A 23,502-nucleotide genomic window follows, 5' to 3' on the forward strand; every position below is an offset into this window, starting at 1 on the left:
GCAGAAAGCCAGCCCGCTACTGGCCCGCCCCACCCGCACTCGGGCCAGCTGGCCTTAAAGGGGACGCGGCCGGACTGGCAGCTCGCGGGGTAGCCCCCGCTCTGGCTCCGCCCAGTTTCCCGCACCTCGCCCCTCCCCCCCCACCCTGGCTCCGTCCCGCAGCCCAGCGACCGCGCAGCAGAGTTTCCCTGCCCAGGTCCATCTAGGGTTATGCGGAGCGGGGTGGGTGGAGTTGGACATCACTGTGGCAGCAGCATCCCTCAGGTCTGGGACCCCTCTGTAGGGGAGCGGAGGACCCGCCCTGACCTAGCCTGGCCCTGCCTAGTCAAGCCTGGCCCAAGCGCCCCGCCCAGGAGTGGGTTCTGAGGTAAGGCCCGCTGAAGTCCATGAGGTAAGGGGGCCCTGGGTGTGAGTGCTGGTGGCAGAGGTGGGGGGGGGGGGGCAGAGACTGTTTCAAGGACCCCATACTTACCTACGGGGTTCTGAGAGCACGAGATTGGGAGGTGGGAGGTCTAGGTTCTTCTGGGCCTTGCTGTGTGACCTTGGGCTAGTACTGCCCCTCTCTGAGCCTTAACCATCTTCATCAACTGAACATAGTAGAGGTGGTCCAGCGCCTGCCCCACTCAGTACTGAGAGCACACATACCTAGTACCACGAAGCCTGGCAATGTTTTTGTGGAGAAACCCCAGTCCCAGTCTGGGCTGGGCAGGGGTGCGGGGCATAAGGAAGGGAGAGGGTCCAGCGGGAGCACAAACCGAGGATCCAGAGGCTGTCTGGTGGTCTTAGCCTCCCGGAATCTGGGACCCTTGACAACCCTTGCAGATTGGAGAGCCGAAGCTTAAGCTCGAGTCTTCCCTCCCAGAAAGTCTGGGTTGGGAGTGGGGGCTGGGTCAGCAGAGGTTAGTGAGGGGTAGTTCTGTAGGCAGGGGTGAGTGTGGCCAGTCCCAGAGGCGGAACAATGGTCCTGTCACCTTTCCTTCCTCTCATTCCTCTTCAGTAATAGGGCACAGCAAAACCCTCACTCAGGACCCTGCTGGGGGGGGGGGGCAGACAAGGCCTCCTAGAGGGAAGGGTGCCATCGGATCTGCCGTAGTCAGACACTAAGTTAAAAAGCTGACATTCTGCAGCTCAGAGACCCCAGGGACGAGCGGTGCCCCCTGGGAGCCCTGACACCCATGGGAGTCAAGGTGTGGGGGGTGAATGTGAGGGACTGAGAGAAGATGAATCCCCCCCCCCCCACAAACCCACAGGGCAGGGACCTACAGACCCTCCCTCCCCCTTTTGAGGAGATCTGGGAACAGCTGACCTAGGGCTAACCAGGAACAGGGTTTTTATTCTGCCTTGCTTGTGTGGATCATTTCAGGAGTGGCTAAGGAGGCCTCTGTGGGGTGTCTCACAGAGGTTCCAGGGTTGTGGATATTAGAGACCAGGCCCAGGCAGAGGAGGGCCAGGGGCTGTAGTCAAGGTTAAGCCTGTCTCTGGAAGCTACTTTTCTGCTCACATCCTGGATTTTACCGCGTATTGGTGTCACAGGTCTCTCTCATCAATAGCTAGGCACACCTTCATGGCCACCTCTGTGCTTGGGCACACTCCCATCCTGGGCACTGCGTACAGAACAGGATTGGATCTCCTTCCTACAGCATCAGAGCCTAGCCAGGTGGGTGAGAGAGTGCTGGAGCCAGTCAGGACTGCAGAGGATGAAGGAGCCAAGGCGGCCGTGGAGCCAGGGCTCAGAGACTCGCTCTGTGGAGGGACAAGGAATGGCCTGCAAGCTGGGCATTGCTGGATGAGTCAGAACGAGCCAGGAGAGAAGAGGAGACAAACCCTTCCCCACAGAGAGAACACCAGGGAAAAAAAAAAAAAACAAAAAACACAAATCCTTCTCAAAGTCCCATCGATGACCCGTCAGTGTCATGTCTTGAAGACAGCCCCAGTGCTAGGCTTCCGAGTGTGGGCTTTGTCGGAGGGGGCTAGTGGCCTCGAGGTTCTGAGTAGCCTGGCAAGAGGGAACTTTCCAGCAATGAGGTTAATATGAGGGCATTGCTGAGAGAGTTGGGGCCAAAGAGAGGCTGAGGAGGTGACGAAGGCTGAGCTGATCACTAGAGGTCGCAGACTCTTTCTCCCTCTCCACAGACCCCCAGGTGATAATAGAGAAGAGCCAGGTCCCCCAAGCAGAAGCAGGGAACTGTCAGCACACAGCTGGAATGCCAAGGCTTGTTCAAGGGACAGACGAAGGCTCAGGGCCTCCTGGGAGGGGTGTGGCTTCTTCCAGGTGGCCCTGGAGCATACACACAGAAAGTGCCTGGACACCCAGGTTGACAGGCTGGCAGTGTGAGGGCACAAGCCCAGGGCTTGGGCGAGGGCATCAGCCTTGGCTGGGAAAGGCCAAGAAGTAAGTGGCCAGTCATCTTCCATCTGGGTCTCAGAGGCTGGGAGGTGAGGGAGTCCATTCCTCTATAGCCAAGGCCATCATGGTGGCTGTGTCGGGCTAAATGAAAAACCTGACTGCCGTCCTCCAGGACTTGTGCCTTTCGTGGAGGATGGATCAAATGAGGGAATGAGGTTTAGAAAACTATCCTGTCCTCGTCCAGGCAGGGGATAAAGAGGAGCCGATGCTGGGGGAAGAGTGGAAACAGTTGAATTGAGGGAATTCCTAGAGGCAGCTGGCAGTCAGTGCTCGCCTCCTTCCCCTCACAGTATGTGTGTGTTCCCTCCATGACAGAGGGCCAATAAGAGACTCATGTCTGCCTAAGCCACCATCTTTATTTTTTTAAACACTGGCCCAACCCTAGGAGTGGCAGAGGCAGAACAGTTCCCATTTTCCAGCGAGAAAACTGAGGTGCTAGAAGAAGCTAGCCCCAGGTGAGCCTGTGGTTCTGAGCGGAAGCCTTGGACCCGTCTCTGGAAGGGAGGAGGGCTGCTGGACTTGGTGTGGACCAGCTGGCTGGACTCAGAGCCTGTGTGGACCAGCTGCCCCTTCTGGGTAACCCGGCCTCCTCCTCCTCCTCTTCCGAGAGAGGTGGCCAACAGCTTCTTCCGGGAGGGGAAGAATGACAGCTGATTCCGCTGTGTCGTGGAAATGTGTCCCCACTACCCCCCACTCCTGCCCTCTTTCTCTGGTCTGCGATTGGCGTCAGGTGAAGTCAAAACCTCTGAAGCTCTTGTGCGTGAATGCATCCAAGATATCACCGAGTGGGTTTACTGGTAACCATGGTGACAGCTGACCCGACTGCTTGCATAGGCGTTGGCGCAGGTAGTAAGCCCTGTGCTTTGTGGAGAGGCCGAAGACTGAGGAAGGCTGGCTTTGGTGATGGGAACTTTGGGTGGTCCTGATGGGCGGGGCTTCCAGCTGCCACGTGCAGCCCACCCCATGTAGTGTCAGGTAAACTGGCAGGGAACTGCTGCAGGGCTTTGATCGTTCGGTTTCTGTGGTTTCATCTCATGCCATCTATCCCCATTTTTAAAACGAGAAAAGCAGCCCATATATATAATGCCTCACTCAAGGTCACACAGTGCAGGTCTCCATTTCTACTTTAATATTTTAAATCGTCTTCTAGAACCTTCTCTGGCTCCAGAATTCCATTTGTGCCTGCCCTATGCCCTTGCCCTCTATACATGATGCCAAAATCTCATTGATTAAGGTTTCTTCTTAGCAGTGTGCATGCTGGGCTTTCTTGGCAGCCTGGGTTAAAAAGCATGACCCACCCACTAGTCTACAGGGCGGAGGAGGTTGAAGACAGCAACTGCCTTGTCCTAGGTCCTGCCTAAGAAAGAGGGCCCAGGGTGACATGGTGGTGGGGGTGCCATTCTGTTTCTTGTTAATTCTTTGTGTGGTGCTGGGGAGCCAGCGCGTGGCACCCCAACCTCAAGGCCCGCAGATCGCCCTTTACGCTGCCTGTTGCTCTCTCTCCACATCTGCTTCTTCCACTAGGCTCAGCCTCCTTAAGGACCCCAGACTTTGCTTCCGAGGCAGTGGGAATTGATGTCTCTTGAGAGTTTCCTCGTATCCAGCACCATGCCAAGGGCGTCTTGTTCCTTTTCATAGCCCCTTCCAACCAGTGGGAGGCTCAAGGGGCAGAGTAATGAGACTCAGGTTCACCTGGGCTTCAGAGTAAAACCTCATCTAAAAACAAACAAACAAACAAACAAACAACCCCCCCAAGAAGCCAGGCAGGGTAATTCATGCCTGTAATTTTAGCACTTGAAAGATGAAAGCAGGAAGATCAGGAGTTCAAGACCGTCCATAGCTATTTAGTGAGTTTTAGGCCAGCCCGAGTCCCACAAGACTCTGTCTGAAAACAAAAATATCAAGCAACTTAAATTTACATTTCAAACAACAGCAAAATATAAAAGGCAGGAGCGAGTGGCAGAATGGAAACGGCAGCTGAGCAGTGCCGCTTAGGCTAATGTTGGTGCTTCCTAGGGTGCGTGAGGCCCTCGGTTCAGTTCCAGCACCATCAAACAAATGAAGCTCCACAGTGAGACGCTAAGCGCACTTGTGCTGGAGGCTTGCTGACTCTGAGGCAGCCAGGCTAGTATTTGGGGGCCACTGACCTGGGCTGTGGTGGACCCTCCAACCACTGACCGCCAAAGATTCGAACTTGGTGTGGGAGATGCCAGCCACTGAGACGTAAGCTTGGTCCCTGTACCAGGGAGCTCACACCCTGAGACAGACGTAAACAGAGGGGCCCCTGGAAAGAGACATGCAGTAATGGTGGGGCACAGTTCAGAGGTAGGACCCAGAAGTGTGCATCTCCAGAGACAGCTCCAGAACGGCTCAGGTTCTGCATCAGGTTTCTGGCCCATTGTCCAGGAAGTGCTCGACTGTCTTCACCCAGCTGCAATGTGAAGGAAGCTTCAGTAATTTTGGGGCAGTAAATGAAGCATCTACTATAAGTTGGGCTTTGCCCAGAGTAGGATTATGCAGAGAAAGGGCCCTGCCTTCTCTTAGGTGAGAGCTAGATAAGAAGTGAGCCAGCTGTACTATGAAACTCAGCCTGGGACTCCGGAGTTAGAATGGGTCAGTGTGGAGGAGTCCGGAGAACAGCCCAGGTGGAGGGCTTTTATGCCACAGGGCGGTAAGGACCTTCCTCACCCAACACATGCCTACTGTGTGCTAGCCACTTGCCAGGTGCTGGGGAGATAATCAAAACTTGACTTCAGGAACCATTTTTAATGTGGTGGGGAGGCTGATACCAGCCAAGTGCTGTAGAGGAGCTGGGTAGGATGTTCTGAGTGTTTAACCAGGAGGTCTGAAGCAGGTAGGAAGGTCAGGTGAGGCTTTTTTGGAGTGCCAGCCAAGTGTCTGACTTTTCTATTGCTGTGATAAAACACCATGACCAAGGCAACTTACAAAACCAAGTGTTTAGGGGTTGGGGATTTAGCTCAGTGGTAGAGTGCTGGCCTAGCAAGCACAAGGCCCTGGGTTCGGTCCTCAGCTCTGAAAAACAAAACAAAAAGACAAAGTGTTTAATTCGGACTTATGGTTTCAGAGTGTTCGAGTCCCCGATGGGTAAGCAAAGGCATCACATCTTGTTCAGCAAGCAGGAGGCAGAGAAAGCTAACTTGTGAAACCTCCCAGTGATGCACCACCCCCAACAAGACCGCGCCTCCTACCTCTTCCTAAACATTTCTTCCTATGGGGAATACTTATTCCACCGTGAGCCATTCAAACCACCACACCAAGCAGGGAGAGGAAGGGGGTGGACAAAGAGCAGGGGCTGAGGCTGGAGAAGCAGGTAGGGCCCTGGGGGTGAAGGGCTGTGGAGCCAGGCTGGGTGGGAGGGTCAGTGAAGGGCATCGGGATGACCCTAGCATTAAGTGTTGGCCGCCATGAGAAGGGACCCAGGCTTAATCCTAATGTCTTCCAGTTGCTGTGGTAAAATACAACCTAAGGGTGAAAGGATTTCTGGTGACTCCCTCAGAGGTCTACGGCTTCAGGGTGGGGTGGTCCTGGGGCAGAACTTGAAGCAGCTGGTCGTCATTGCACGCCCAAGACGATGACAGCGACGAGGACCTTTACTCAGGTCTCTTTCTCCCCCTTATACAGTTAAGGATTCCAACCCAGAGACTAGTGGGTGGGTCTTCCACCTCAAACCAATCGAGATAATCCCCCACAGTTGACCAGAGGCAGAAATCCCTCATTGGTGTGCCCAGAAGCTTGTCTCGCAGGTGATTCTAGGTCCTATCAAATTGATAATACCACCCCCCACAAGGATGCTATTACAGACCGGGCGTGGGTTCACCTCGGACAGGTGTTGTAGGCTTTTAGGAAAAGAAGTTTGCCCGGTGACTGTTAGAGGCAAGGGCTTAGAGACCGGATGAATCAGGCAAATGGCACAGCGCTCACCAAGAGGAGAACTTTGCAAACTTGTAGGTGATCTGAGAAAAGGATCTCGGGCGGGGCCCAGTCCGCTCCCCTCCCCCTGCCCTCCCGGTCCCGTGTGGCTTACCCAAGACCACTTACTGCTGCTCCCAGAGCCAACACTCACCTATTTCAAGAGTGTCTGTAGTCACCAGGGAGGCGGGGAGAAGGCGCCCAGCAGCCAGAGCTGGGACTCCCAGGGGCTGGGCAGGTGCCATTCTGTACTACTTCTTTGTGATCAAGATATTCGTGTTCCATTTTAGAGGCAAGCAAACCGAGGCCCTTCTGCAGCGTGAGCACCCAGGGACCTGGACCGGGTGTGTGTCAGAGCGCTGCCCTGCTCCCTGCCCCCAGCAGCGCGTGGCCGTCGTCATGGACAAGATCCTGGAGGCCGTGGTGACTTCGTCCTACCCTGCGAGCGTGAAGCAAGGGCTGGTGCGGCGCGTGCTGGAGGCGGCGCGGCAGCCCCTGGAGCGGGAGCAGTGCCTGGCGCTGCTGGCCCTGGGCGCGCGCCTCTACGTGGGTGGCGCGGAGGAGCTGCCGCGCCGCGTGGGCTGCCAGCTGCTGCACGTGGCGGGGCGCCACCACCCCGACGTCTTCGCCGAGTTCTTCAGCGCGCGCCGCGTGCTGCGCCTGCTGCAGGGCGGCGCGGGGCCCCCGGGGGCGCGCGCGCTGGCCTGCGTGCAGCTGGGGCTGCAGCTGCTGCCGGACGGGCCCGCGGCCGACGAGGTGTTCGCGCTGCTGCGGCGCGAGGTGCTGCGCACCGTGTGCGAGCGTCCCGGGCCCGCCACCTGCGCGCAGGTCGCCCGGTTGCTGGCGCGCCACCCGCGCTGCGTACCCGACGGCGCGCACCGCCTGCTCTTCTGCCAGCAGCTGGTGCGCTGCCTGGGCCGCTTCCGCTGCCCAGCCGAGGGCGAGGAGGGCGCCGTGGAGTTCCTGGAGCAGGCCCAGCAGGTTAGCGGGCTCCTAGCTCAGCTCTGGCGAGCCCAGCCCGCCGCCATCCTGCCCTGCCTCAAGGAGCTGTTCGCGGTCATCTCCTGCACAGGTGCGTGGGCAGCCCAGGCTGGGGCGGGAACTCGGGCTGGCCCTGATGCGGGTTGCACATACCGGCGGACTGCGATGCTCATTTTTAGTGAGCAGATCTACCTTGGGTCTTTGCTGTGGGTGTCATCCCATGATGGGGCTGGAAATGCCGGGAACACACCACGTGGGGCGGAGGATGAGATCAGTTTGGCAGGGCAGAATGGTGGGTCGTGGGCTTTGGGTCAGGAAGGCTCCTCTGGAGCCATTAGCATCAGGCAGCAGGGGAGCTTGCAGGCGATACCTAAACTCAGAGTGTATCTTTAAAAAAATTTTATTTTTATTTCATGTGTATGAGTGTTCTACCTGTGTGTCTGGTGCCCGCTGAGGTCAGAATAGGGCACCGACCCCTGGAACTGGAGTTTAAGGACAGTTGTGAGCCACCGTGTGGATGCTGGGAACCGAACTCCGTCCTCTGCAAGAACAGCAAGAGTTTTTAGCCATTGAGCCGTTTCTCCAGCCCCTGAACTCTGGAATCTTGACGTCCAGTCGCCAGCAGAAGTGGATCTTAGATTCTAGTGTGGATGAGTGATCTGAGGTCTGTGATTTCCCTGATCGCAGGGCTGGGCAGGGGGAAGCAGGGAAGAGCCAAGGCCAGCCTGTGTTCGGGAGCCTGTCTCCTAAACGATTGCAAAGGAGTTTGGCATTAAATGTGCCTTCTCACATCTCCACCTTTGTGTAGCTGCACCTGGAATGTCCTTTTCTCCCTAGGCTAGCTCCAGCATTAACTTTTCTGAAGGACTTTTGTTTTTGTTTTTGTTTTTTTGAGACAGGGTTTCTCTGTGTAGCTTTGCGCCTGTCCTGGAACTCGCTCTGTAGCCCAGGCTGGCCTTGAACTCACAGAGATCTGCCTGCCTCTGCCCGGCTGAAGGGCTTTTCTTTACATGCACATTTGGGCCTTGGTGCTTCCTCCTGGTGTCAGCATATGCCAGCGAAGGGTTTTTGAATGAGTGCCTTCGATGGGATCAGAGACTTGGATGCTGTAGCGGGAGGGGAGGTGGCCCCATGTGTCACTTGCAGAGGCCCAGCCTAAGTAGTGGTGGCATGAGGCTGTGGAGAGCTCAGTCTAGCCCTGTTCCAGAGGAGGAGCCGCCGTCCAGCGCCTTGGCCAGTGTGGTCCAGCACCTCCCACTGGAGCTCATGGATGGGGTGGTCCGCAACCTCAGCAATGATGACAGTGTGACAGACTCCCAGATGCTGACTGCCATTAGCAGGTGGGTGCTGAGGGTAGTGGGTCGGGGGTGGGCTTTCCCTCACTTTTCTCTGAAGCTCTTGACTCTGGGTGGGGACCCAGGCTATCGGTGGTCAGAGGCCAGGCTCTCATGCCTGTTGACTCATCTGTGAATTCTGCAGTACTTCTCTGTTTGGCCTTGGCTTGGATGTAAAGGACACAGTCTGATACCAGTGATAACACCAGACTAGGTACTAGCGGGTGACTCTGAACTCTTGGCCTCAGTTTCCCTCTCTATGAGAAGTAGATGTGCCTGGTAGTATGAGAAGGTAAAAACGGGCTGAGGAGATGGCTCAGTGGCTAAGAATACTTGCCCCTGAGGACCTGAGTACAGTACCCACCACCTGGCATGGCCGTGCATACACGTGACTTTAGTGTTGAGGAGGCAGAGATGGGCAGATCCTTGGGATTCGATGGCCAGTCAGCTTCAGGCTCAGTGGGAGACCCTTAAGATGAGTGATGACAGAGAACACCTGCTGTCCATTAGATTCCATTCTGTAGGTGTGTGAGAGCGTACACACGCATGAAGACACACACACACACACACACACACACACACACACACACACACACACGGTGAAGGTAGTTTCTGGTGTGCTTTGTGAGTCTGGAAAAGCCCAGAAGCAGAGTTTGGGTGCTTTTCCACTCACTGAATCTGCGTTTATTCCCCTTACTCATTTGAATGTTGTCACCCCAGTGGACTAGCTTGACCTGCCTGCCTTGTGACCCTGGCTAGGCTGCCCGCATTCCTCTCTTCAGGCCTGGGCCTGTGCAGACGCCATCTACCTGGCATGCCTCCCTCTGCCGTTCTTCCTGCACCCATGCACAGAGCACCCTCTCCATAGGGCTTTCCTGGATCCCTTGTCTTTAGTGGGTGAGAGTGTAGGCAGGAGGGGGTGGGTAAGAGTGGTGTGTGTGTGTGTGTGTGTGTGTGTGTGTGTGTGTGTGGTGTGGTGGGGTGGGTAAGGGTGTAGGTAGGAAGGGGGTGGGTAAGAGTGTAGGCTGGGGCTGGGTGGCGGCGCACACCTTTAATCCCAGCACTCAGGAGGCAGAGCCAGGCGGATCTCTGTGAGTTCGAGGCCAGCCTGGTCTACAGAGCGAGATCCAGGACAGGCATCGAAACTACACAGGGAAACCCTGTGGAGGGGGGGGGATGTAGGCGGGTGGGGGGGATAGGGTGGGTAAGGGTGTAGGCAGGAGGGGCAAGTCTCCTAATAGCCATATAGTCTCCTCAGCTCTAAAGTGGTCGCCATTGCGCCCATCAGAGAATATGCTGGGGAGTAGGTGAAAGTGAGCCGCCATGTGAGGTGTAGGACAGCACCATGGGAACTTTCCTAAGTACTATTATTCTCCTCCTCGTGGCCCAGTCAGTTCGGTATTTGAGTGGTGCTCTTTTCCTGAGCATTACCACACACCCACCCCAAGCGCAATCCACACGGGCCTGGTGTTGGTCGACACTGCCCTCTTAATGTGATAGTTCTCAGGAGGGGGGCTGTCTCCATTTGCAGATGAAGTCCAGGCTCAGAGAGGGGAAGCGCTTTGCCCTGGTCCCCAGCAGGGACTTGAGGGAACCAGAGGTCTCAGCCCCAGGGTGGAGCTCTTGGCCAGGATAGCCTGAAGTCCCTTCTCCCCTGTAGTTGGTACAGTGGGAGAAAGGGCCTGCCTTCCCGCTGGAGGACTGTGCTGGAGGACTGTGAGCCGCTTCTGCTGGGTGTGTCTCTGGGCTCATTTGCGTTTGAAGGAGGGTCCTGTTAGTCCTAAGACCCAAGTGCCCCTGCAGGTGTGAGTCAGGACCTCATGGCCAGCCCTGGGCTGCCCTTCTCTGGCTTCGGGGCCTCCCTTGTCCCTGTATCACGGTCACTCCCCCCACCAGGATGATCGACTGGGTGTCCTGGCCCCTGGGGAAGAACATTGACAAGTGGATCATTGCCCTTCTCAAGGGCCTGGCTGCCGTTAAGAAGTTCAGCATCTTGATCGAGGTTTCGCTCGCCAAAATTGAGAAGGTTGGTGGCCCCTGTCCGAACCCCGGCCTGTGGCCTTTCCCACTGGTCTCTTCTGGGAGCAGTGCAGGTGTGGGATGCAGGGGCCTGGGGTCCCAACCAAGCTCCCCGTGGGACGGGGCTAATTCACTGCTCCTCTCCGGGCCTCAGATTCCAGCTCCATTACTCTGACCCTTCCTCCAGGGCAGGTGTCTGCCCACCTACCCATCACTCACTAACCCCGGCTGCCCAGTCCGTCACGTGCTGCCCCATCCAGCCGCGAGGTCCGTCTCTGCTCTTGCTTCATCGTCAGCCCGCTGCTTCCACTGCTCTGTGTCTCCGCTTCCCTTTCAGGGTCCACGGTGGCCGCGCTGGGCTTTTGGGAGTGGCTCAGGTCTGGGGGCCCCTGACGTGAACTCTTTTTCAGGTCTTCTCTAAGCTCCTGTACCCCATCGTTCGGGGGGCTGCCCTGTCTGTCCTCAAGTACATGCTCCTGACTTTCCAGCACTCCCACGAGGCCTTCCACCTGGTAAGGGCCCCGCTGCTCTCTGGCCTGCCTGAGACCCAACACGGTTTTCTGCGGGGAGTCAGGGAGTTGGGGCTTTTGAAGCAAAACGCTCCATCTTTCTTAGCACGGGAGGCTTAAGCCCTGCGGTAGAGATGGGAGATGGAAGAAGCCAGAGGACGTGTGACTCCCACGAGCACACTGTAGAATGACAGAGCCTGGCTCAGGGACAGCTACAGCTCTTCAGGGTCAGGTGTCAGGAATGGTGCTACAGATGCTCACTCACCTGGCGTCCAGACAGGCCTTCCTTCTGGAGATAAAGAAACGGCATGGGGGAGAGGGTTAGCAAGTCGCTGGTCCCCACAGCAGGTGGACAGGGAGGTTCCGGCCGAGTTGGTGTGACTCCCAAGCACCTGTCCCTCTTGTTACTCACCAGCACTCATTGGCCTGACCTCTAGCTCGGGCTCCTCTTCCTGTCCTCCAGGCTCTCTTCAGGGAGGGGCTCCTTCTCTGAGGCCCTCACACTGGACACAGCAGTTAACCCTGTGCTTTCCAGTTTGTTGAAATGAACAAAGATCAGAACCAGGGATGGGGACAAGTGTCACTGTGGCGACCTTAATTTGGAATGGCGGTAAACCCCAAGGATGGGAGAGGAATGAGGTGATACGTGTTTAGAGCCTGCCATATATAAACATGTGACCAGTGTCCTGTGCTCCTGTGGCCCAGCTATCCATTATGACATTGGGATATAATACCCTAAGGGGTTTGATTGAAACTCCCTAATGCTGGGGAACTGAATGGGCTTTGGACTGAGATGGACCTGATTCAGACACCACCTTCTGAAACCCACCATGAAATCCTGACAGGTTACACAGCTTATCTGGGCCAGGGGGTGTAGCTCAGTGGTGGCACTCTTGCCTGGCACACACTGGGCCCTGGGTACTGTCTCCAGCACCATCAGCTCCCCCCCCTCCAAAATATAACACAAACAAGGTGCTCATGCTGCTCAGCTCACCCAGATGGCTGACCCGGCCTGAGCATCTGCTGCGGGCCAGAGAGGCCTGTGGCTCTTAGGGAAGGTTGGCTGGGTGAGGTTGAACAGCTGGCCACCTCACAGCTGTGAGGAAGGAATTATTTATCTTGCTTTGCAGATAAAGAGACTGAGGCAGATCATAGGTCTTATAAGGAAAATTGCTTCCCATGGAACTCAGCTCTACCTAGTGGAGGAGGACGTTGGTCACATGAGTGTACCTTCAACCCGCAGAAGCTCCTCTTTTCAGCCCAGGCCTCAGCTGGGTAGCCTGGCACCCGAGCTAACCCTCCTTCTCTCTTGTAGCTTCTCCCTCACATTCCTCCCATGGTGGCCTCTCTGGTCAAGGAGGATTCGAACTCTGGGACCAGCTGTCTGGAGCAGCTGGCAGAGCTGGTGCACTGCATGGTGTTTCGGTTCCCAGGCTTCCCAGACCTGTATGAGCCTGTCATGGAAGCCATTAAGGTGAGTGGACAGCCTCTTTGACAAATGAGCCCGTTTGGGCCTTCTTTGAGGCTATACCTTGGCTTGGTAGCAGCCTCCACCATCTGAACCCCTGCTGTTTCCTGTCAGCTCTATGGGGCCATTGTGTGCCTCAGGAGCATGGAGGTCTCCACGGCTCCCACTGGGGTCTTTTCTCATGTGTGCCCTGGGCCTTTGTGTGGGCTGGTCCCTCTGTTAACCCCTTCCTCCACCGGAGCCATAGCTCCTGCTTTGTCTTATTTGAATTTTCTTGTTTTTAGTTAGCAGACAAGATAATGGGTCGCAGTACCTACTTACCGTTGAAAGTGGTCTTGAAGACTGCTTTCAGTGAGCCTTCCCTGGGCTGTCAGCGTCCACCTCCCTTCCTTCCCCAGGGCTCCCCAGGGCCTCTCGGTGGCTCCTGAGCACTCCCGAACGAACGGAGTGATGCCTGGCTAACAGGACCAGGCTGGTGTCCTGCCCTCAGCCAAGCTGAGGTTGGGCTCTGGGGACCCAGGCACAAAGCAAACCAAGATGTCTTCCTGGAGGAGCTTTTGAAGCCCTTTGGGGCAATAGATCTGCTTCCAGGAAGTCTCATCTAAGGACCACTGATACAGGGAGAGGGCCCAAGTGGAGGTGAAGGCCTCTTTCAGAGCCTCTGATGTGATGCTTCACTCCCACAGCACAGCAGACCGGATGCCTGGGCCACTTCTCCACAAAACATCTGGGCATGTGTGTTGAGACAGAGAGACGTCTTTTAAAAGGATTTATTTTTAAACTGTGTGTTTGTGTGTGTGTGTGTGTGTGTGTGTGTGTGTGTGTGTGTGTGTGTATAAAGAGGCCAGAAGAGGGCATCAGATCCCCTGGAGCTGGAATGACAGGTAGCCATGTGAGCCATGTCCTGCTGTGAATGTGGAAACTGCTTTCAGCCCTTGCAAGAGCAGCTAGTGCTTTTAACTGGTGAGTCATCTCTCCAGCCCCATAGCAGACATCCTTTAAAGTACAGAGCTGATCTTGCAAAAGAGTGAGGGGAAATCTCCAGGGAGCTCCAAAGGAAGAGAAAACTGAGTTCCCAAATGGTGAGGGGGCCCTCGAGGATGATGCCTTGAGGGCAGGGTAGGAAGCTCAGTAACATGGCCAACTTCAAACACAGAGAGGCTTGAACTGGTGTTGACAAGCCATGATTAATCCCCACCATGGAGTGGTACTGTGAAGCCCCTTGAAAGCCAACAAAAAGGCTTTAGTGTTGATAAAAAAGAATGGTCTAGAAAAAAATATGTATGTGGTCCAAAGCAGAAATTGGGAAATTTTTTCTGGCTTGATGTAGACTCTAGACTATCGGGGGAATAAAGGAATTTGTAATCACCAGGTTTAGGGGTTGAAATTTAGACCACTTGGTGGTGGTGGTGGTGGTGGTGGTGGTGGTGGTGGTGTGGGTATTGCTCTCAGTGCAGGTATTGATTTTAAAAGTATTTGTAACCTCATAGTACCCAAGGGTTGTCTGGCAGACACAAAACAAGCCAGAACTATAAGGTTGTATTGTAGATGAGTTTACTTAGAAATTAGTGTTGTAAACATCCTTCCCAGGAGCCAAAAGCTATTGACAAACCCAGGTCCCGTTCTGCCAAGTTCACACCTGGGAACCAGTGAGTTTATAGGTCTCCTTACAGGGCATAGGTGAGGGCGACTGACAGGGTGTGGGTGATCCTCTGCCTCCTGTAGGCTCTACCAGGAAAGTCTTTACCCAGCAGGGATGAGGGCTTCCCCGTGGCCATATAGGTAGAGCCCCGCCCCTAATCCTCCCTAACCTATATACTCTAGCCTCTCTTCAAGGCCATATAGGTAGAGCCCCGCCCCTAATCTTACATAACTTATATATGCTAGCCTCTCTAAAAGGCCATGTGCAATTAAGGCAGAGGTATATACAACGGGTGGTAGGTGGTGGGAACTTCCTGAAAAGCCTGCTAGAGTGGAGGATAGGCGTTTGACCTTGACCATTAGGTCATGGGACGGGCACACAGGTGGGGAAGGGGAGTCTAGTTTGGCAATATGTCAGTGGTGTGCAGGGGACATCAGAAAGGCTTGAATCCAGGCAGAGTCACTCTTTGTTCAGTAGATCTGAGTTGTCCAGGCTAGCTTTGAACTTGTAGTCTTCCTTCAGCAACTACCCATGTGGCTGGGATGACAGGCAGCTTTTCTTTCTTTTTTTTATTATTTTTTTTTCTGGAGCTGAGGCCTGAACCCAGGGCCTTGTGCTAGGCAAGCGCTCTACCACTGAGCTAAATCCCCAACCCCGACAATTAACAGTAACAATTTATTGCTATACCCATTAATTAGTGCACCCTTCAACTCCATCACAGAAGCTCCTTCTTGCAGTAGATGAGCCCCACTGGGTTCCATGCAGAGAATAAGAGACAGTGGACTGCTCACTTTTTTTTTTTTTTTTTTTTTTTTCAAGACAGGGTTTCTCTGTGTAGCTTTGTGCCTTTCCTGGAACTCACTTTGGAGACCAGGCTGGCCTCAAACTCACAGAGATCCGCCTGCCTCTGCCTCCTGAGTGCTGGGATTAAAGGCATGCGCCACCACTGTCCGGCGAACTTTTTTTCTGTTTAAAAACTATCATCTGTGAGAGGTAACTGGTGTACCAGAAAAATGATCCTGGGAAAGGACCAAGCAAGAGTTAGGCACAGTGTGGTCAAAGACCCCTTGCCATTGCTAAAGTGTGAGCTAATGCAAAGCCCTGTTGCCTTTGACTGATCTAGGGCTTTGTGCTCGGGAGCTGGAAGGATGTGCTAGCTCATTTCATGTCTACTTGACCCAAGTGTGGTGGTTTGATTAGGTATGGCCTCCATAGACTCACGTGTTTGAGTGCTTGGCCCAGAGGGAGTGGCACTATTAGGAGGTGTGGCCTTGTTGGAGTAGGTGTGGCCTTGTTGGAGGAAGTGTGTCACTGCAAAGGCAGCCTGTGAGTTGTCAATACATGCTCAAGCCACGCCCCATATAGCAGTCTCTCCTGCTGCTGTCTACAGATCTAGAACTCTCAGCTACCTCTCCAGCACCATGTCTGCCTACATACTCTCAGCTACCTCTCCAGCACCATGTCTGCCTACATACTTCCCACCATGTTTCTCACCGTGATGATAATAGACTAAACCTCTGAAACTGTAAGCCGGCTCCAGCTGAATGTTTTCCTTTATCAGAGTTGCCATGGTCATGATGTCTCTTTACAGCAATAAAACCCTAAGGCAACATGCCATCAGAGAGGAAGGAACCTCAATTGAGAAAATATCTTCAGAGGATCCAGCTGTAGGCAAACCTGTAGGGCATTTTCTTAATTAGTGATTGATGTGGGAGGACCCATCCCATTGTGGGTGGGGCCATCCCTGGGCTGGTGGTCTTGGGTTCTATAAGAAAGCAGGCTGAGCAAGCCACGGGGAGCAAGCCAGTACATAGCATTCCTCCATGGCCTCTGCATCAGCTCCTGCCTTCAGGTTCCTGCCCTGCTTGAGTTCCTGTCCTGACATCCTTCAGTGATGGTCTATGATGTGTAAGCCACTGTGAGGTGTGAGCCAAATAAACCATTTCTTCCCCAAGTTGCTTTTGGTCACAGTGTTTCATTACAGCCACAGGAAGCCTGACTCGGACGGATGGCTGCAGTTAGGGGAACGGTTGGGAATGCCTTGACATCCACGCTAGAGCAGGGTGCTGTGCGTAGGTGTTTGTCTCTGATGCCGTTAGAACTGGGGCCAGACACCTCTTGGTGCAGCTATTGAGTGTGACAGAGATAGCCGGGGTAGGCATGCTGAGCCTTGGGCCTGTGACAAAGGAGGACCTCAGAGCCTCAGACCCTCTTACCGAGGTCGCAGGACCAGTGCCAGGGAGTGACTGAAAGCTGGCTCTGTAATCTCAAACTGGGAGTCAGAGTGAGGTCATCACTGTGACAGCATAGAGTGCCAGGCCGATGGGAGAAGGGTGTCTTCTCTCGGCAGCCCAGGAGACTGAAGGTCACCAGACTGAATCAGAGAGACCGAGGCAAGAGTGAGGGCTGGAACTGAGGTCTCAGCATCGCTAGATCTGGATAGCCAGTGTTGTCACAGCTTAGAGTGTCGCCCCTGAGCTCTGCCCAGAGCAAACGTGTTTTGTCACTTACTGTTTATGCTACTACACAGTTCAGTGTTCTGCTGAATCCTAGTTGGTTTTTTTTTATTTTCTTTTTCTCGAGACAGGGTTTCTTTGTGTAGCTTTGGAGCCTATCCTATAGACCAGGCTGGCCTTGAACTCACAGAGATCCACCTGTCTCTGCCTCCCAGTGCTGTGATTAAAGGCATGCACCACCACCTGGCAAATCCTAGTTTTTTTTTTTTTTTTTCGGTCTCTGAGATGGGAATTACTCCTTCAGATGTCACCTGAAAGATCACATAGAAGGCCCACGTATCAGAATGAGACCCTAGAGTGAGTTGTAAGCAGGGGCTGCAGACACCTTTTCTAGACTCTTCTGAGTGTGTGCTTGGGAGGGAGTTGGGGAGTGGGTTCTAGTCTGGGAAGATTTCCTGGAGGAAGTCCGCTCTAAAGCTACCACTGGTGTCTACTGTTCCCTCCTCAGGACCTCCACATTCCCAATGAGGACCGAATTAAGCAGCTGCTGGGGCAGGATGCCTGGACCTCACAGAAGAGCGAACTGGCTGGCTTCTATCCTCGGCTCATGGCCAAGTCCGACACGGGCAAGATTGGCTTAATCAACTTGGGTAACACATGCTACGTGAACAGTGTCCTTCAGGCCTTATTCATGGCTTCCGAGTAGGTGCTGTTCTGTAATTGCTTCCTCTGTTTCATTTTCCTTCCTTCCTTCCTTCCTTCCTTCCTTCCTTCCTTCCTTCCTTCCTTCCTTCCTTCCGTCCTTCCTTCCTTCCTCCCTCCCTCCCTCCCTCCCTCCCTCTCTCCCTCCTTCCCTCCAATTCGAGACAGGTTCTTTTTTTTTTTTTTATTTTTCGAGACAGGGTTTCTCTGTGTAGCTTTGCGCCTTTTCTGGGACTCACTTGGTAGCCCAGGCTGGCCTCGAACTCACAGAGATCCACCTGGCTCTGCCTCCCGAGTGCTGGGATTAAAGGCGTGTGCCACCACCGCCCGGCTCGAGACAGGTTCTTACTCTGTAGCCCACTCAAGCTTTGAACCTGCCTCAGCCTCCAGGGCTGATATGGGTGTGGCTGCCACACCTCCTTTTGTGCCATAAGAAAGTACAAAGTCACTTGATCACCCATGGCTCCTGGTACACCTTGTGGCTTGCTTCAGAATCCATCAGGGCTCCATCTTTGGCTCTGTGAGGAAGCACTCATTCTGATGTGCCTCTGGCCATAAGTCAGTTTTCTCAAAGCTACAGAAGCAGGCGCTGGTGTCTGAGGTGTGTTGGACTGCTGCTGTCCTCACTGCCTGCTGAGGGGTGAACTTTGTGTTGTTCTGATTTCTGGAACGCTCAGACTTCTATGAAATACAACAAAAGGATTTCTTTGCTGGAAAAATCCCTTGGGCCTGTGTGTGGTCATGTGATGTTGAGATGTTACAGTCCTTTGTGGAGCTCAGCGTCTGCATTGAACCTTGTCTGAGACCTGCCACAGAGCACTGAGTGCTGCATTGCTCTGGGTGGACAATGTGGGACTGACCTGCTGCTGAGAAGGCAGTGTGCTTCAGGGACAGTGGGTTTTAGGAGGACACCCTGACCCCACAGGATCACACACATCCCCAGGGCCGTCTCCCTGCAGTGTCCTCTTGTGCCATGGAAGTCCTCTTTTGGAACCTACCTGGTTTGAGGGCACGGGCTTATTACTTAGCTCGGTGTGGCTCTGGGCCAGGGCCCTGAGCAGGGGCCACAGGAATGGGTTGGAGGGCCAAGGTTGGGAGTGAATGGCAGTCCTTGCACGTTATCATGCGGAGTGTGCCAGTGCCTGGGGTGGTGTTAGCAGAGACCCTGGTCCACCAGTGTTCCCACCTTTGAAGTGGGCATGCTCGAGTCCTAGAGTCATGGGGTGTCAGCTGGAAGAGAAGGCAAGGGTCGCCTTGTCCCATTTGTTGTCATACCAAGGCCATTACAGAGTTCATGACCCCAGCCACACCAGGCCAGTTGTTTGCCATCTTCTCCCTGGTCTCTGGCTTCCTCAGGAGCAAATGCCAGAGACTTGGGGGGCCTGATATGGGGGAGTAGCAGCTCCCTGGGGCCTTGGCTCACCCTGGGCTCATTTCATTCGAAGCTTTCGACACTGTGTGCTCCGCCTGACTGAGAACAACTCACAGCCCTTGATGACCAAGCTGCAGTGGCTCTTTGCTTTCCTGGAGCACAGTCAGGTGCGTGCTGGTGCAGTGGGGCAGGGAGGTAATGCCAGGCCCTGCTCTGATGCTGTTCATGTCTCCGAGACCTGCCACAACCTAGCTAGAAGCTCCCGGTCTGTGGATTGAGCTGCTGAGCCCCAGCCCCTGCTGGCACCAGTTCATAGCCAGACTTCCAGGCCCATTCAGTGTCCTTATGGCAGGGGGTGCACCTGGAGCCTCCTCCTGGGCTGCGCCACTCCAGCCTCCCTTCAGCGTTCAGTCCCGGGCACTAATGCATCCCATCTGCCGATTGTAGGCACCTCAGTTACCTGGGTCTCTGCTCTGAGTGGACGAGCACCACCTCTGTCCTTACAGAACCAAAGCCGTGGCCAGGGGTGTGGGAGGGCCTCTGTCTGGTGCTTGAAAGGGGAAACAGAACAGGCTTTGACAGCACACAGCAGAGGGGACAACCCGTGACGATGAAGTGGAGGAGGCAAGGCTTTGGGAAGGTGTCATGGAAGAGGCCTCTGTACCCTGGGGGACTCATTTTGGCGAGAGTGAAGGGTGTTTTAGGTAGAGAAAACAATGAGCAAAGGCCTGGAGAGACTTACTGTGGTCTGTGAGGGCAGGGCACATTCCTAGAGTTACACCAAGATGATGACACCCCACTCCTGGGCTGCATGGACTGTGGGATGGGATGTGAGTCAGGGCCAGTTTGGAAGGGGGAAGGCTGTAGGTTAGGAGGCTGGCATCTTTGGAACATAGTACTGCCTGCTGCTGGGCGTGGGGCTTGATCTCCTCACCCCATCTTTCACCTGCCTTGTCCTAGAGGCCAGCCATCTCTCCTGAGAACTTCCTCTCTGCGTCCTGGACACCATGGTTCAGCCCTGGGACCCAGCAGGACTGTTCAGAGTATCTGAAGTACCTGCTGGATCGGTGAGAAAGGCTGGTGGGTTAGGGGGGTGTGGGCCCTAACAACATTCTGGGGAGACAGCTTGTCCCTCTGAGCTGGGTTGGATCTTTTTGGAAATAGGAACATTTCCTTGCTCTTCTGAAAGGCAGAGGAAGGTGTGGACCATAGGTGTCCAAAGATGCTGAAGTACAAGTGAGGCCTGGTGGGGGGGCCTGTCAGTGTGTGCATGTGTATCCACTGTGCTGCCCGAGCGTGCTGATCCTCATCACACAGCTCTAGGTCCATCTTTATGTAGGCACGTGCTAGGTGAGTGTGTCAACACAGAAGTGTGTCAGCATGCCACTTCATACAGCGATGGGAATTGTCTTGCCAGGCTCTTACGTGTGTCAGAAGTATGGTGGGCAGTGTGCTGGAGGCGGGCCTGTTTGTAGGTGTGTACACCTGCTCTCCCTGCTTGTTCTAGGCTTCACGAAGAGGAAAAAACCGGGACGAGGATCTGCCAGAAGCTCAAGCAGTCCAGCTTGCCCTCCCCACCGGAAGAACTCCCCAGCTCCAGCGCGACATCTGTGGAGAAAATGTTCGGAGGCAAGATCGTGACTCGGATATGCTGTCTCCACTGCCTCAACGTTTCCTCCCGGGAGGAGGCCTTCACAGACCTCTCTCTGGCCTTCCCTCCTCCCGAGCGATGTCGCCACCGCCGCCTGGGCTCCGTGATGCTCCCAACAGAGGATGTGCGAGCCCCGGAGCTGGCACCGGCTCCCAGAGCTCCAGGGGCACAGAGGCAGAGGAAGCACTGCATCACAGGAGATGCTCCCTGCACTGGACTAGACATAGAGGGACTGGGCATCATCAGCACTGGTGGACAGAGTGGGCAGGAGGAGAAGGTGGAGAGGGAGCAGGCCGGGAAGGAGAAGGAGGCAGCAGAGGAGGAGGAGGAGAAGGAGGAGGAAGGAGCAAGGGAAGAGGAGAAGGAGGAGGGAGAAGAGAAGAAGGAGGATGAAAAGGAAAAGGAAGCTGAGAATGGCAAGGAGAAGGATGGGGACGGCTTGGGACCAGGGACCCCTAGGGATGCTGCCGTCCCACCCAGGGAGCAGGTCTGTGGTCCCGAGGGTTCCCGCTCTGTACTGGACCTGGTCAACTACTTCCTGTCCCCTGAGAGGCTGACAGCCGAGAACCGTTACTACTGTGAGTCATGCGCCTCCCTGCAGGATGCAGAGAAGGTGGTGGAGCTGAGCCAGGGTCCACGCTACCTCATCCTCACACTACTGCGCTTCTCCTTCGACCTGCGTACCATGCGGCGCCGCAAGATCCTGGACGATGTCACCATCCCCCTCTTGCTGCGCCTGCCACTGGCCGGGGGGCAGGGACAGGCTTATGACCTCTGTAGTGTGGTGGTGCACTCTGGAGTGTCCTCAGAGAGTGGCCACTATTACTGCTACGCCCGTGAGGGTGCTGCCCGGCCGACCCCTGTCCTGGGATCCACAGACAGGCCTGAGCCTGAGAACCAGTGGTACCTGTTCAATGACACCCGGGTGTCCTTCTCGTCCTTCGAGTCGGTCAGCAACGTCACCTCCTTTTTCCCTAAGGACACTGCCTATGTGCTCTTCTACCGCCAGCGGCCCAGGGAAGGGCCTGAGGCCGAGCCTGGCTCTCCCAGAGTCCGAGCAGAGCCCACCCTCCACAAGGACCTGATGGAGGCCATTTCCAAAGACAATGTCCTCTACCTGCAGGTGAGTCCCCTGCTGAGGGTCAGTAGATGCCACTCCTGGGTGAGGACTTGGCCCAGCACAGCCACACACACAGACCAGTTATCTGTTCTTTCGAGTTGTCCTCAGTTTAAAATCCATCCACTCAGCACTTAGTAGGGGTATGTTGGAGGCTGGAAAGGCACATCCCTTAAGCTCAGAGGAATGGACCCTGAATAATAGCACAAACTGATGATGCTCAAGGAGAGAGTTGTGGAATTAATGGGCAGGGACTGCTTCTGGGGCTCTCAGAGGGGCCACTTCTCCAGTGGCCTTCATGTCCCCATGTCCTCCTTTGTCACTGCCTCGGGCTCCCTCAGCAGAGTCAAGAGCAGTATCAAAATATTCAGCCATGGGGTGGCCCTACCAGGGCTCTGTTTCCTGCACCTGGAGTTGGAGTTTTCTGTGAGGAACGTGAGGGCATGGGACACCAGCCCGCTTCTACATTGATCAGGCCCTGCTGCTGAGATACGGCTTGGTGAAGTCTGAGAGGCTGCTCTTATTTTAGCAGGGAAGAACTTGCTACATGGGCAGAAGATGGACCTCAGCTGAGGCCAGGAAGCCTGGAGAGGTTTTCTTGAGGTCCTAGGCACTTGTCAGCTAGTCATCTAGTATGAACAAGTTCTTCTCCAAGAGGCTTGAGTGATTATTGAGAGGAAAGTGTAGTTAGATTCTTAGACCTGAAGTGCTCCATCTTGCTCCTCAGGTGGCGGTGTGTGTGTGTGTGGGGGGTGGTGGTGGTGGTGATGGGGGGTCTGGAAATGCTGGCAGTGTTGTGCTAAGCTACTTCCTGTCCTCATCTGTTTCTAGGAGCAGGAGAAGGAGGCCCGGAGCAGGGCAGCTTACATCTCCACGCTCCCTGCTCCACACTGGGGTAGGGGCTTCGATGAAGACAAAGACGAAGATGAAGGCTCCCCAGGGGGCTGCAATCCGGCCAGTGGCAGTGGTGACTTCCACAGACTGGTCTTCTAAGGGGAACTCCCACCTGTGGGGAGTCACAGCCAACCTCAGAGTGGGCCAGGCGGGGCTTGGGGCCCAGGCAGAACACTCTGCCATCTGGGGTCGTAGGAGCTGTGGAGGCAAGCCCAAGGTGAAGCAGGTCCCTTTGAGGGCAAGGAGGATGGAGAGGGACCACCTGGGATGTCAGTCTACAGCCTGAAGGGCACAGAGAAGCTGAAACCCAAAGCTCCTTAAGCAGTCATCATACTACGATGCTATGGTTAAGTGTCCTAACTGGGAGCAACTCGGATGAGGCCACCCTGGGCTTTGCCTCCCTGCAGGCCCCATCCTGGAAAGCCCAGCCAGCTCAGGTGTCAGTTTGGTGTCCTGTATCCGGCAGCACTTCTTTTTCTCTAGTTCCTTCACCCAGCCCCTCCTCCATAGGAGAAAAGCACAGCCGAAGTCAGGCCCTTGCACCCAGAAGGGGGCTGTTCCCTCTGCCCGCCCTCTTGTTTCTTCAGGGGGTTCTTAGAACAAGGTATGTGGGTGCCCGCACCCGCTGTGTGTTTGAGGCACGTAGGGAAGGCAGCACAGCACAGGACCAGAGGTGAGACTCTTACCTGCCCTTCCCCTCCCTTCCCCTCCCCTCCCCAGCCTGCCTCAGTGCCTGAGATGCTGCCATGGCATCCCTGTCTAGTTAAGGTCCGGGTCCTTATTTTACTGAAGACATTCGTCTGTCAGAAAGCCATTGTTTGAGGAAGCTAGCTGGCTTGGCTCCTCTGATAGAATGTGAGGGCTGGGTAGGTATGAACTGTGCAATGCACACAGCCTCACTGTGCCCTGAGACTACTATAGCCCCTTCTCAGCGGAGAGAAGAAACCCGTGTTCTTAAATAGGAATAAAACTTGCTTCTCGGAAGCCTGTGCAGGGTGCTGTTCTTCCATCTTGAGACTG

The 23,502-nt window shown here is 55.0% G+C and overlaps 1 protein-coding gene across 1 annotated transcript; it reads left to right on the forward strand.

Moving 5' to 3' along the window:
• The first annotated feature begins 29 nt into the window (after positions 1–29).
• Usp35 (ubiquitin specific peptidase 35) lies at positions 30–23,464 on the forward strand. Its single transcript, XM_028877440.2, has 11 exons — positions 30–367; positions 6,628–7,409; positions 8,526–8,658; positions 10,549–10,678; positions 11,082–11,183; positions 12,496–12,654; positions 17,255–17,448; positions 18,894–18,987; positions 19,781–19,887; positions 20,328–21,594; positions 22,420–23,464. The coding sequence occupies exons 2-11, from the start codon at positions 6,737–6,739 to the stop codon at positions 22,579–22,581; spliced, it is 3,021 nt and encodes a 1,006-aa protein (XP_028733273.1). The 5' UTR covers positions 30–367; positions 6,628–6,736; the 3' UTR covers positions 22,582–23,464.
• Positions 23,465–23,502: the final 38 nt, after the last annotated feature.

Source organism: Peromyscus leucopus, chromosome 1 (assembly GCF_004664715.2).
Source record: "Peromyscus leucopus breed LL Stock chromosome 1, UCI_PerLeu_2.1, whole genome shotgun sequence".
In the NCBI taxonomy this organism is placed as follows: Eukaryota; Metazoa; Chordata; class Mammalia; order Rodentia; family Cricetidae; genus Peromyscus; species Peromyscus leucopus.

Coding starts and splice junctions, on each gene's coding strand:
- Usp35 (XM_028877440.2), top strand. CDS start 6,737: ATGGACAAGATCCTGGAGGCCGTGGTGACTTCGTCCTACCCTGCGAGC. Junction 17,449..18,893: donor GCCTTATTCATGGCTTCCGA/GTAGGTGCTGTT, acceptor TTTCATTCGAAG/CTTTCGACACTGTGTGCTCC. Junction 21,595..22,419: donor ACAATGTCCTCTACCTGCAG/GTGAGTCCCCTG, acceptor ATCTGTTTCTAG/GAGCAGGAGAAGGAGGCCCG.